The sequence below is a fragment of the Ursus arctos genome, unplaced genomic scaffold (genome assembly GCF_023065955.2).
Source record: "Ursus arctos isolate Adak ecotype North America unplaced genomic scaffold, UrsArc2.0 scaffold_19, whole genome shotgun sequence".
Taxonomy (NCBI): Eukaryota; Metazoa; Chordata; class Mammalia; order Carnivora; family Ursidae; genus Ursus; species Ursus arctos.
Window position 1 is genome coordinate 13,055,813 of NW_026622863.1, and position 12,286 is coordinate 13,068,098.

The 12,286-nt window shown below is 41.2% G+C and overlaps 1 protein-coding gene and 1 long non-coding RNA gene across 3 annotated transcripts in view; one reads left to right on the forward strand and one right to left on the reverse strand.

Annotated features, from left to right (window-relative positions):
- The window catches only part of LPCAT2 (lysophosphatidylcholine acyltransferase 2), a 63,816-nt gene extending 62,196 nt beyond the window's left edge, over positions 1-1,620 (forward strand). Inside the window, exons 14-15 of one of the 2 annotated variants that reach the window (XM_057314124.1) lie at positions 1,055-1,241; positions 1,291-1,620. In XM_057314124.1, the coding sequence (XP_057170107.1) occupies positions 1,055-1,239 (185 nt within the window). In that variant the 3' untranslated portion in view covers positions 1,240-1,241; positions 1,291-1,620. Of the gene's footprint in view, positions 1-1,054 lie in introns of both variants that reach the window. The other variant, XM_044382392.3, reaches the window with a different exon arrangement.
- A 3,770-nt stretch (positions 1,621-5,390) lies between these two features.
- On the reverse strand, positions 5,391-11,743 carry LOC130544112 (uncharacterized). Its single transcript, XR_008960098.1, has 3 exons — positions 11,624-11,743; positions 9,156-9,387; positions 5,391-7,355 (listed from the first exon to the last, which is right to left on the reverse strand). It is a non-coding gene; the product is annotated as an uncharacterized LOC130544112 (long non-coding RNA).
- Between the last annotated feature and the right edge of the window lie 543 nt (positions 11,744-12,286).

Here is a 12,286-nt window from a genome sequence, read left to right on the forward strand (position 1 = left end):
AAGCACACAACAGAAACTCCAGGTTATTGGAGGCTCGACGTTCAAACTCTGCTGGCTAACTCAGCCTTCTAGACCTCTCCCTCAGTTCCTAAATCTAAAACACGCAAGATAGAGAGAGGCCCACTACTCCAAGGTCTTGTGCATCGATTATGATATATTGTACATTCTACTTGCCTTTATGGATCATAAGTCAGCGTTCAGCTTTTCAAGACTGTGTATTTACATACCGGAATTAAGGGTTAAAATAGTTTTAAGAACCACTAATCGAAAGTCATGGGCAATAGCATTTTTAAACATTTTGCATTATAAAAATTAACGGCGATACCGAAGACTGAGTGAAACATAAACACAGACTCATAAAGTGAGTGCTTGTGTTACTACTGCCCAGGTCAAGAAATAGAGCTTTTCAAGAACTCTGGAAACCCCTGTGCACCCTTTCCCAGCAACAGCCCTTTCCTCTCTCCTAAAGGGGGGAGGGCTGACCTGACTTTAGAAGGTGTACTCTAACTTGCTTTCCTTTTTAGCATGTCACCCCAAAATCTTTAAGTATAATGTGTTAGTTTTGCCTGAGTTTTAGAACTTCACATAGTGGACTCCTACAGTCTCTGTTGTTTTGTGTGTGGCTGTTTCCATTCAACGTTATGGCTTTAAGACTCGTCCACAGTGTTACACCATAGCCGCTCCTTCGTCTTCATTGCTCTGGAGCTGTTCTGTCCCATGAAAATGCTTCGAGTCTCCATTTCTGCTGTTGACAAGCACCTGAGTGCTTTCCATTTCTCACCTGTCATAAGTAGTGTGGCTGTCAGCATTCTCGGGCCCGTCCCCCAGAGCGCAGCACGCACACGTTTCTCTGGGTTATACACTTCAGAATAGAGTTAACGGGTCACGGAGTATGTGAATCCTCAGGTCTACTAGATAATGGAAAAACTATCTTGTGAAGTGGCTGGACAATTTTGTATTATTAAGGCCGTATGAGTCTGTGTCATGCCAAAGGAAGATTCGCCTCCATTTATTGGATTTTGTTTGTTTGTTTGTTTTTTCCCCCCTCTTTTAGAGGAATTTAAAGGTTTTGCCCTAAAGCATCCAGAATATGCTAAAATATTTACAACCTACCTAGACCTCCAGACATGCCACGTGTTCTCACTACCAAATGAAGCCCAGCCAGCTCCCTTGGTCGCCAGTAATAAAGTCAGCCCCGAAAATCGTGACGAGAGTACCTCAGACAAAAAAGACGACTGAAGGCAAATGGTCACAATAAGGAAAAGCTTTTACTTGAAATTGCGACTGAAGGCAAATGGTCACAATAAGGAAAAGCTTTTACTTGAAATTGCGAAGGCGTTTATTGATAGTGTTTTCAAAGTGATTTCTGAGTAATAATGATGTCGAAAACAGAGAGCTTTTTTAAAAAATAAAAATGATAGGGGCGCCTGTGTGGCACAGCGGTTAAGCGTCTGCCTTCGGCTCAGGGCGTGATCCTGGCGTTATGGGATCGAGCCCCACATTGGGCTCCTCCGCTAAGAGCCTGCTTCTTCCTCTCCCACTCCTCCTCCCTCTCTCGCTGGCTGTCTCTCTCTCTGTCGAATAAATAAATAAAATCTTTAAAAAATAAAAAAATAAAAATGATAGATTTTCTTATTAAAATGCTTTTATCCACGTATGTATATTATTAAGTAATATTCCCTTTATTTTATGTTCTATTGTGCTCTACCGATTGGTTTCCTGGTGATAAATATGTTTTCATGGCTCTTCCAGTTTAATTTGCAAAGGCAAATGAACAGAATGGTCTCACCTGTTTACTGATGGGCATTAATCAGCACGGCAAAGAGTTTTAAAAAGCGCAAACACTTTTTAATCTACTCGTCTCGAAAGACATGAAGTAATAGTTATCTCGAATCCCGTCCCATTCTGGAAATAAGAACATTGCGGGCTTTATGCCTCTAACTTCACAGATGCATTATTTCCATTTCCGGTTCAGTTTCTTGGATCCCTGAGTATGACGGATTGGAAGGGAGAGCTCCCGATGATTCGATGAGACTACTTAGAACTCCTGTTCTCTTTATTGCAGATTTCCTTACCCACCTGCTAAGGAAATGATACCGTTTTGCACGATCTACCATTTAGAACTTTGTGTTAAAGGGCAAGACTATGGCCAAAGGCTAAGTGGGGATTGCCCTATTGTAGGTAATCTTGACTGCCCGATGAGAACAGGACGTTTGAGTTGGATAGGTCAGAATGCAGGGCTTACCCACTAACTGGTCAGAGTTGCTCCATTTATTATAGAGTATTGGAATTAACGCATTTTACCATCCAAGTGGGAGTTTTCTTGTGTTAAGCGTCCTCTCAAATTTTAGAGCTTGTCTGAGATGGCTAGAGGGAAAACACAAAACGTTCCAAAGTTATCGAAAGCTAGGGAATCCAAAAACCTACTTATTAAGGTGAGGCAGCAGCTTAACCCCCTGGCAGGAAGGTGAAAGTGACATCTTTCCTTCAGGTGAGGCAATAACTTCCCCCAAGTGCCATTTTTATTGGATGTCACGCATCATACCTATTGTCAATGTCGTCCACGTTTTGAAATTTTGAACCAAGAACCAGTGTATATAATGCACAAAAAATAACTGGTTCATTTCTGAATTCCGTCTTTGAATTCGATCTGTTTGTCTTGGCTGTGTTTCTGAATATATTGCCGATTTATCCCCAAACTCATTTTTTAAAGCCGTTTGTGAAGGTGGGAAGTGTCACGAGTCATCATTTCAAACTAGTTTTACCCATTAAGCTGTGCATGTTCTAATGTAATGGGTGAATTTGGATACTTGCTTACTAAAATGTGTTATCCTTCAGTGTATAGGATTGTTTGCTTTTTCTACGTCTTAAAGCGGTTTAGACTGAAAACAGTTGCTTGAGTAATTAGAAAAGTACCTCTCTATAGTAGTGTTTGCACACACAGTGGAATGAATGTACTACTCAGGTACCCTGATTGCTTTTTATCATAGAAAAGCCACATTTACTCCTGTTAATTATGAAAACAGCCGCATTGTAAATTGAAATTTTTCTGTGAGGCTCTTGAAAACGAGCCCCTTGCTTTCCTGTTTTAAAATAACATCTTATGCTCCTTCAGTCCACTTCTGCCAATGTAATATTCCTATTTTATTATGTTACTTGAATAAACAAACCTGCTACATAAAATTCTTGGCAATTAAAAAATTCTGGTTTTGCCATTTTGTCTCAAAGGTAATATTACCTTTTTAATATCATGGTTTGAATGTGTTTGCATATTTACGACTGTGATTAATCATTCTTGTTTGCATTTAAGCTTTATGAAATGTCAGGCATGATGTTACTCTAAATGAAAAACTCAAATTTTAGCCAAAGTTGCCATAGTTAGCGTTCTTAAAGCAGTTGACTTTCGGCGGTGCGGTGTGCGCGATAACACGGTCGCGATCATCGGGATCCCCATAGCCTCGGCCTCTCCTTCAAATTTCCTTCAAAGAGGCTTTTCTCCTCTGAGAACTTGAAGCAAGGAATTAAATTGCATGAGATCAGTTCAATGCACTGTGGTTTCCTATAATTGTCTGAAAAAAAAATAGGTTGCTCTTTGAAATGAGACATACTAGATCCTAAGTCCTCGAAACCATAAGAATTTCAATCAGAACAGTCCTGTTGCAGGATAACGACGTGTTGCGTGCTTATGGACCAAACTGCTAGCATTATGTGTCTTTTGTACTCCTCTGCCACTGCTTCTAGAGTTTCGGAAGGCCGGCTAGGATCGCTAGCAGGGGTACCTATCACGGACATATAAAAGAGACTGCCTCCCTTTTAGACGTGGTGTGGGCGGCTGTGTGCGTGAGGCACAGCAGTGCAGATATCGGATTGCCGGACTGGGGAGGTCTGCCCTTCACACTATGGCAAATGCAGGGGGGGTAATTGGCACTCCAGGCGGGGTGGACAGGAGTGCTCCCTACCGCAAAAATTCTTGTGTACGGGCACCCGGGGTGGCTCAGTCAGTTAAACTTCCAACTCCTGATTTTGGCTCAGGTCACGATCTCGGGGCCATGAGACTGAGCCCCGGGTTGGGTTCCGTGCGCGGCACAGTCTGCTTGAGATTCTCCCTCTCTCTCTGCCCCTCCCCCTGCTCATGTGCTCTCTCTCTCTCTAAAATAAAATAAATAATAAAAATTTTTTTTAAATCCTTGTGTATTTGTTTGTATATAGCAATCACGAAAGAGGATAAAAAGTCATCGGTCAGAAACCATTCCCTAGGCAAGCAGACATACTTAGAATCTTTCCCCCCGGCCCCTTTCTGTTCTGTTGGATAAACTTCCATTTTTCTGTTGTTCGAGTGTTACACCAGAGTGTTAAATGGATTGCTGCTTGTGAGCTGATGGAGGTGAAGGCCCGCACAAAGTTCTTGATACATATCCAATTTACACCTCACAAACTTGAGTACATAGGCTAATAACCTGTGTCCCTTTTAGCCCATTTAATGTAGCACTTGTTTCGAGGTAATCGATCAACTTCTCGAGCATGTGTAAGGAGCCACGTGTTCTAACAAATGTGTCCCCTACACCGGGACGCCAGCTTGCTGTTGTTTCTAACACGTGAACCGTATCGTTGTCTTCTCATGCTTAGGAAAGAATCTGTGTACATTAGAAAAGATAAACAAGAAAAGAATAAACAGAAAAATCATGGTAATTTCCACCACCCCAATCTATAATTACTAATGTTTTAACATGTTTTGTTTCACACTTTTTTCCAGAAGCTCTTACATTCTCAAGATAACAATATACACGTTACTTTACGCTCTACTTTTTCACGTGGAGTGCAGCCTTTTACAAGGTCATTAAAACGTCCTGGACATGTAAATTGTTCTGTGTCCCTAATATTCCTTCAGATAGCGAGAAGATAATATCTGTAGTATTTTTCTCATCCGGAACATGTGAGCTTGGTTTTCATTTTGGGATATTATAAATATCCAACTTGGTACTCCGAAATGGTTCATAATTAGGAGTAGTTTGCCAAGGGACTTAATTATGCTTTCTGAATTCCAAAATGAAGAATTCACTAAGGATTTTATAATTATTAAATTTTGTTTTAAGCTAATTTTATTACAGGAAAAATGATATTGTTATCCCAGATTACATAGAGTAGAGTCATTTTAACATCATGTAGGGGTTCCCAAGTTCATGTCTTTTAAAGGTAAGTACAGGGGCGTGTGGGGGGCTCAGTCGGTGAAACATCTGCCTTCAGCTCAGGTCACGTGGGATTGAGCCCCAGTTGGGCTCTGAGCTGGATGCGGAGGCTGCTTAAGAGTCTCTCTTTCCCTGTCCCTCTGCCCTTCCCCCCCAAAAAGGTAAGTACATTTCATCTTTTAAAAAATATTTATTTTTCCCTTTGTAAAAGTAACAGACTTACTAATGATTATAGTAAGTGATAACAAAAATGGCCACCAACCTGGAGTGCTTACCATGTATTAAGCATCGTGCTAAATGATTTACAAGTATCAATTAATTTGAGAACTTAATGAAACATAGGTACTGGTGTCCCTGGTTTTACTGAACAAAATTTAGAACTATCCTTAAGTCACTCATTAAATGGCAGAGCTTGGAATTACAACTAATTCTGTCTGACTACAGAGGCCATGCTTCTAATTATTTACATATAGCATCACCGTTGCCTGATCTGTAGAACTTATAGATTAATATCTATTCTGTATTTTCCTACTTGTGGGTTCTAGATACCAAATTGTGACTGAGTTCTTAAATGGAAGAGAGACCGAGGTGGTTCCAAGTGGTTCTGAGCAGTGGTTGAGATAGGAAAAGATGGGTGAACCAAGGCCCAGAATAGGTCGAAAACCCAGAAACTTTCCCATGTGAATAATCCAAGTTACTGTAAATCAATGACGAGGTCAACTTCAGGATCCTACGGTCATCTTTTTCCTTGGTGGATAGTGACGGAGCATGAGTTCTCTACTTCTTATGGGTCCCTCTGTTGTGGGTCCCTTTTTAGTCACATCTCTGCTCTCAGAATAATGTTACATGACCAACAAGATTGAGTTTGAGGGAACTGAAGACTAAGTCAAAATTGGGAATACCTAGAACCTTCCTTCTCGGTGTCCTGGAGCACCCCCTTTGTGTTCTCCTCACTTATGCCTTTATCCTCTTATAAATTCCCTTGCCAAAGAATACAGTGATTGTTCCAAAGCATAAACCAGTTATCACTTCTCCAGTTACATTCTTTCAGAAACCACCCGTTGCGATTTGGATGCAATCCCAAATATTCAGCTTGGCCCACAAGGCCTTGCATGGTCTGGTCCCCCCTCTGGAGGTCTAGATCTCGGCCGTCTTCTGTCTCTCCCTCACTGAACTCCCACCACCCGTTCTTTCCTTTCCTCACACTGACTAAACCCCTTCCAGCCTCAGGGGGGCTCTGTACCCGGTGTTCCCTCGGGCTAGAATGCTCCTCACCTGGGTCTCTCTTCTTCACTCAGATTTAAAAATGAAGCAGCAGCTTCATTGAGATGATACCCATGTCGTACAACCGACCCACTTCAAGCGTGCCATGCAGTGCTTTTCTCGATGGTCCCAGACCCATGCTACCATCCCACCTGATTTTTTAAATGTTTGTGTTTTCGGATTCGGATTCTAAATCAAATGTCACATCCTCAAATAGGAACCCCCACGGCCTGATCAAGACATCCCGCCCTGTCTCAGACATTCTCAGTCCCATTTGTCTTTGTGGTTGGACTTAAACTTCTGGGAAGTTATTTGTTTCTATGTTTACTCCCCCCACTTAGAATGTGGGCCCGCCACGGAGCAGACATTATTGGGTGAATGAACAATGATAACGTTATGCTTTCGTGATCGTGCCTCACATCGCATGAGAGCAGAGATCATCTTTACAACAAAGTTGAAAACCTGGCATTGTGACATCCCTAACACTCATGGAGAAACGGACTGGGAGAGGTTCTATCACTTGGCCAGAGTTAATAACTGGCGAGCCCCAGGGCTGGAATTCAAACTCAAGGCTGTCTGGCTTTAAATGAGGGGACTTTTGATTAAGGCTGAGGTAACTTGAACCCATAAAATAACTAAAGGATTATATGACAGGTTTCAGTTTCCAGAAACATGGATACTAGATAATCTGAGAACCCTCTGGCCACAAAACCCATAGAATGCTGAGCAAAATGTCACAAACATATTCGAAATGCTAGCCGAGCACGCAGAATCCCAAGGGAGACCCTCACCGGCCAAAACCCAAAAGAGAGTTGGAAACCGGAACTGTGTGAAGGCATAAAAATTCCAGGTGACACGTGGACGTCTGTCCGTCTCGGTAACAAAGAGTCTCAGTATTTTGCAGCTCTACAAGGCAAAAGACAAGGTTTCTGTGGGAGGTGGGGATTTGGGACCAAGATCTCAGGGGAGAAAAGCAGACATAGGAAGGGCTACATTCTCAGGAAAAGAATAAACCAGAAAAATTCAACTTCTGGCAAAGGAAGACGGAGGAAATGTTTCTGTCTCGGCCTGGGTTCTAAGCTGGGGGTGAAAAACCTTCCCTCTGATCTTTTAAAAATTTTTTTTTCACATCCCTTCTTTTCAGTGTCTTAAGACTCATTTTATGGCCCAGCCGCCGGTGTGTCTTGGCGAATAATCTCGTGGGTACTTGTGGAAAGAATGAGCATTCTGCAATTGCTAGGTGTGATGTTGCACAAATGTCAGATCCAGTTCGTTGATCACTCGAGACGCCCTCTTCTACCTTACGGGGTCTTTATCCATTTGTTCTAGCGGTTCCTGAAAGAGCGATGTGGAAATCTCCGACGACCATGTAGTTTTATCAACCGTCAGTTCGTCTCATGCTCTGCCATTCGGCTCATCATCATTTTCGATTGTTATGTCATTTTGATTAACTGACCCTTTTGTCGTTACGAATATTTCTCTTTCATTCCAGTAACACCGCCTGTCCTGCTATTAAGTAACGGCTCGACCCTGCCGGCTTAGGACTAGTGTTTGCCTGCTTTATCTTTTTCCTTCCTCCCTTCTTTTAACCCATCTGTGTCTCTATCCTTACGATGCATCTCTTACATGAGCATTTTGTGGTCCGTTCGGCTCTCACTTTTCATCTTGTCTGGCAATTTCTGCCTTTGCGGGAGCACCTGGTCCACTTCTGTTCAATGTAGGTATCGATATGATTGGACTCGAGTCTACGGCTTGCTTTTCGTTGTCTACGGGCTCCATCTGTTCTTTGATCTTTCCTCCTTTCTGACTTCTTCTGAACTTTTTTTTTTTTTTTTAGTATTTTGTCACTTTATATTTTCTTTTGGCTTGTGAGTTATACTTATTTTACTTACTTGTAGTGGTTGCTCCAGACCTTACAATATATCTTTCCCTTAATCTCGTCTACTGTCAAATACGAGTCTGCTTTTTTACTTACAACATCGGAAGCTTACGATATGCTTCCGTTTTCTCCCATCCAATCATTCGTACTATTGGGTTTTCAACCACACAAGACACGTTTACCACGTTTGTTCTAAACAGTCAAGTAAAAATTGGAGGGAAAAAAGGTCTATTTATCTACATATTTACTATTTCCAAGACTCTCTATTTCAATTTCTTCGTATAATTTCACCTTTCCATCATTTTTCCTCAGCCTGAAGAATGTCCTGGAACAATTCTTAGAGTACAAGACTCCTGACAATAAATTCTCCCTACTTTCTATTGTCTAAATATGTCTTTATTTTGCCTTCATCGAAGACATATTTTTGTCAGATACAGAATTCTGTGTTGACATCCTGTTTCCTGTCAGGGCTGTAAAGATTCCATTGTCCTCTTGCTTTCATTGTGTCTGATGAGAAGTTAGAAATTATTCTTTTCGTGGTTCTCTCGTATATAATGTATTTGTATCATTGGGCTATTTTCTTTTCTTTTCTTTTTTTTTTTTTTACATTTTTTCTTTATTACTAGTGTTGAGAAATCTTATTATGATTTTCCCCCAATTCTAACTACTGTAGAATATCACAGCCGGGGTAATGACATCGATACAGTCAAGACTCAGAACATTTCCGCCGCCACAAGAATTCCTCATTTTGCTCTCTATAGCCACTGCCCCTCCCCTCCCATTAACACCTGTCCCCCTTTGCCTCTGACAATCACTCATCTCCTCACCATGTCTGTGGTGCTGTCATTTCAAGGACGTCGTATCCGTGGAATCATACAGTACGTGATGCTGGGGAGACTGGTTCTTTTCACTCGGCATATTTCTCTGGAGATTCATCGAGTTGCTGCGTCTATCAAGAGTTTGTTCCTTTCTAGTCCGTGATATGGACATACCACCGTTTATTTCACCCTTCACCCACTGATGGACATCTGGGCTGTTTCCTTTGCTCTTCATGACCCTCTAGGAACAGAAAGAAACCTCTTTAACCTGATCGTCTGCCAGAAACCTCTAGCAAAAAGCACACTAAATTATGAAAGCATTCCTTCAAAGTCAGAAAGAAGGCAAAAATGTCTGCTGTCATTTCCTCTGGTTACCATTGTAGTGGAGGTCTTTGCAAGCACGGGAAAACAGGGAAAAGATCAAGGAATGAGACAAGGAGAATATGAGGTATAAACAATTTAAGGGCCTCTACAGATAAATTATTAGAATTCATAAGAGAAACTTAATATACCCTTAAATTGCATTTCTACACACAAGGAATCAATTATTAGAAAAGGAAAAATTGGAAAGGAAGATATCTGAAAATAAATCAAAAATACATTTGTGAGAACTTTATGGATGAAATTACGAAATATGAGTAAAAGTATGTTAAATAAGGGCCAAGTGGAAAGCATAGGAAGATCTAATTACATTTATAGGCTGACTTGATACGATAACACGTGAATTTTCTGCCAATAGTTCCATAAATTTGAGCAATTACAAGCAAGATTCTTCTGTGGTATGGGGAGTGTGTGTGTATAACGGACAAGCTGATTCTAAAAAGCTTAGTGTAAAATGTATGTAGAAGTACAAAGAGCCACATATTGTAACAAGTTCTGAAGAAAAAACCCAAATTGCATGTGTTTGATATGGGGGCTTGCCACATCCGATATAAAACTGTATTATAAAGCCATGGTAATTAATACAAAGTGAAACCGTGCCGGTATAAAGTAGCCCATGTGATAATACAAAACAGGAAAGTACGGGGTGCTTTGGGAAGATTTAAAAGGGCACCTGTATTTAATGTTCACGGAGGAGGAAGTCCTCCCTGTGTCAGGAAAGAAGAGCAGAGGTTAGAGAGTGGAGGAGGGAGTGTTTCTTCTAGAAAGAATGAAATGTGCAGGGGAAAGCCAGGCTTACTCCTGGAATTATCGGAAATCTAGTTTGGATGGGGGTGGAAAGATCCCGGGGAGACTGACCTCTTACAATTAATGGCATTGCTTTCGAAGAGACCTCTTCCCCAGTTACATTTCCTCTACTTTACAGAAAAAAAAGGTGCGCCTCTCACCTCTTCTGAATCTTAAAACCCCACTTTACTCCAGGGATGTGAGAACACCCTGGACATGGAACAGAGGAACAATTTGGGATACTGATAGAGGCATCGAGAAAGTGAAGGGGAAACTAATTAGTTAACAAATACTTGATGGTGTTATTTAAGTCATTAACGTATGTATTTAATGGCCGTGGTTTTAATTATTTGCTTTCAACAAAACTGAAGGAGGAACCAATCAACTTGCTAGTGGGTCATTACAAATAATCTTTGATAGCAGATTACTAAGTGATTTTTGGCAAATAACTTGAAAATAATTTAAATAATGTTCTATACCAAATCCTTCCATTCCTACCTCCGACATATACACAAATAAGCTTACATCCATAAAAAAGAAAAAATGGGAATAGTACTGACAAGGAACCATGAATGCTTGTAGCAATAAGCAATACAGGTGAACAGATGTGAGACACAGAGAGAAATCCTACCCATCTTATTAAAATGCATTTTATATTTGATACTAATTTCCTTTGTATTTGATAGCAGGAAGAATTTATAATACATTCCACTCAACACATTCAAAGTAAAAGATCTAAGACACACAGAAAGATTAAGAGAATTATGGTAGATGACCCGTAAAAGGCTGTTACGCGTTACCTTGTAACGCAGAAATGCAAAGGGTAAAAGGAATATTATAAAAACATCTGGATCTTTAGGGAAAACTTGTTCACATATGTTATTATTTTTATATTAATTTAATTTTATTTTTTTAAAGATTTTTTTTTTAATTTATTTGTCAGAGCGAAAATGAGCTGGGGGACAGGGCAGAGGCAGAGGGAGAAGCAGGCTCCCCGCTGAGCACGGAGTCCAATGCAGGACTCGATCCCAGGACCCTGGGATCATGATCTGAGCCCAAGGCAGACGCTTTTAACCCACCGAGCCACCCCCGCGTCCTTTTATAGTTATTTTAAATACAATATACACACGTTGAAAGGCACAGAGCTCACGCGAGCCATCCTCTTACCCAAAAAGTTCCCGTAAATCCTTTACACTCAGTAATCCCCATCGCCACAGAGATGACCACTATTTTAATTTCTATCATTACAGATTAGCCTGCCTGTTCTAAAAATCCTACAAATGAACTTATAAGGTAGATACTTTACGTACATAAATTACGTACTCTGATGTCCAGTCCCTTTTGCAGAATGTAATCGAGGCTCACCTCTGTCGGTGAGTACTGCCACACAGTAGGATTCTGTTGTAAGGTTTATCTCATTTCCTCATCCATTCTTCTGTTGACAGCCACTCGAGCAGCCTGAAGTTTCCCCTAAATATTTATTTTACACACACACACACACACACACACACACACACACACACACAGAGTTTTCTTCAATGAGAAAACATTCACAATACACACTTGCACATTTTTCCACATTTCTGGGGGTCGGTCATTTCCTTGTGAGGGTTTTCAGTTAGAAGGTCCTCCAAATTCAATCGAGTTAATTGGAGCAAAATCTCTGTGCTTCACGGCGTTGTCAGGAAAAAGCCATTTCCCTTGAAGGGTCAACACAGGCCCGTGAGGGACATTGATGGGCCCGCCGAGGTCCCTTTCACTCCCTTCTGGGTTACTTTCAGACAGGCAGGCTGACCAAGGATTTGTCAGAGCTCCAATGAAATGGACAGGGGAAGCTTGGAAGGCTAGGAAGGCTTTCTGAGGCAGCCGATTTATCTGAACCCAGGCGTTGTCTCGGAAAATCGAGCCAACCTGCAACTAAACGCAGTACTTGTTCACTAATCCCTGAGCCGTCCCTGGTGCCTGGGCTTTTT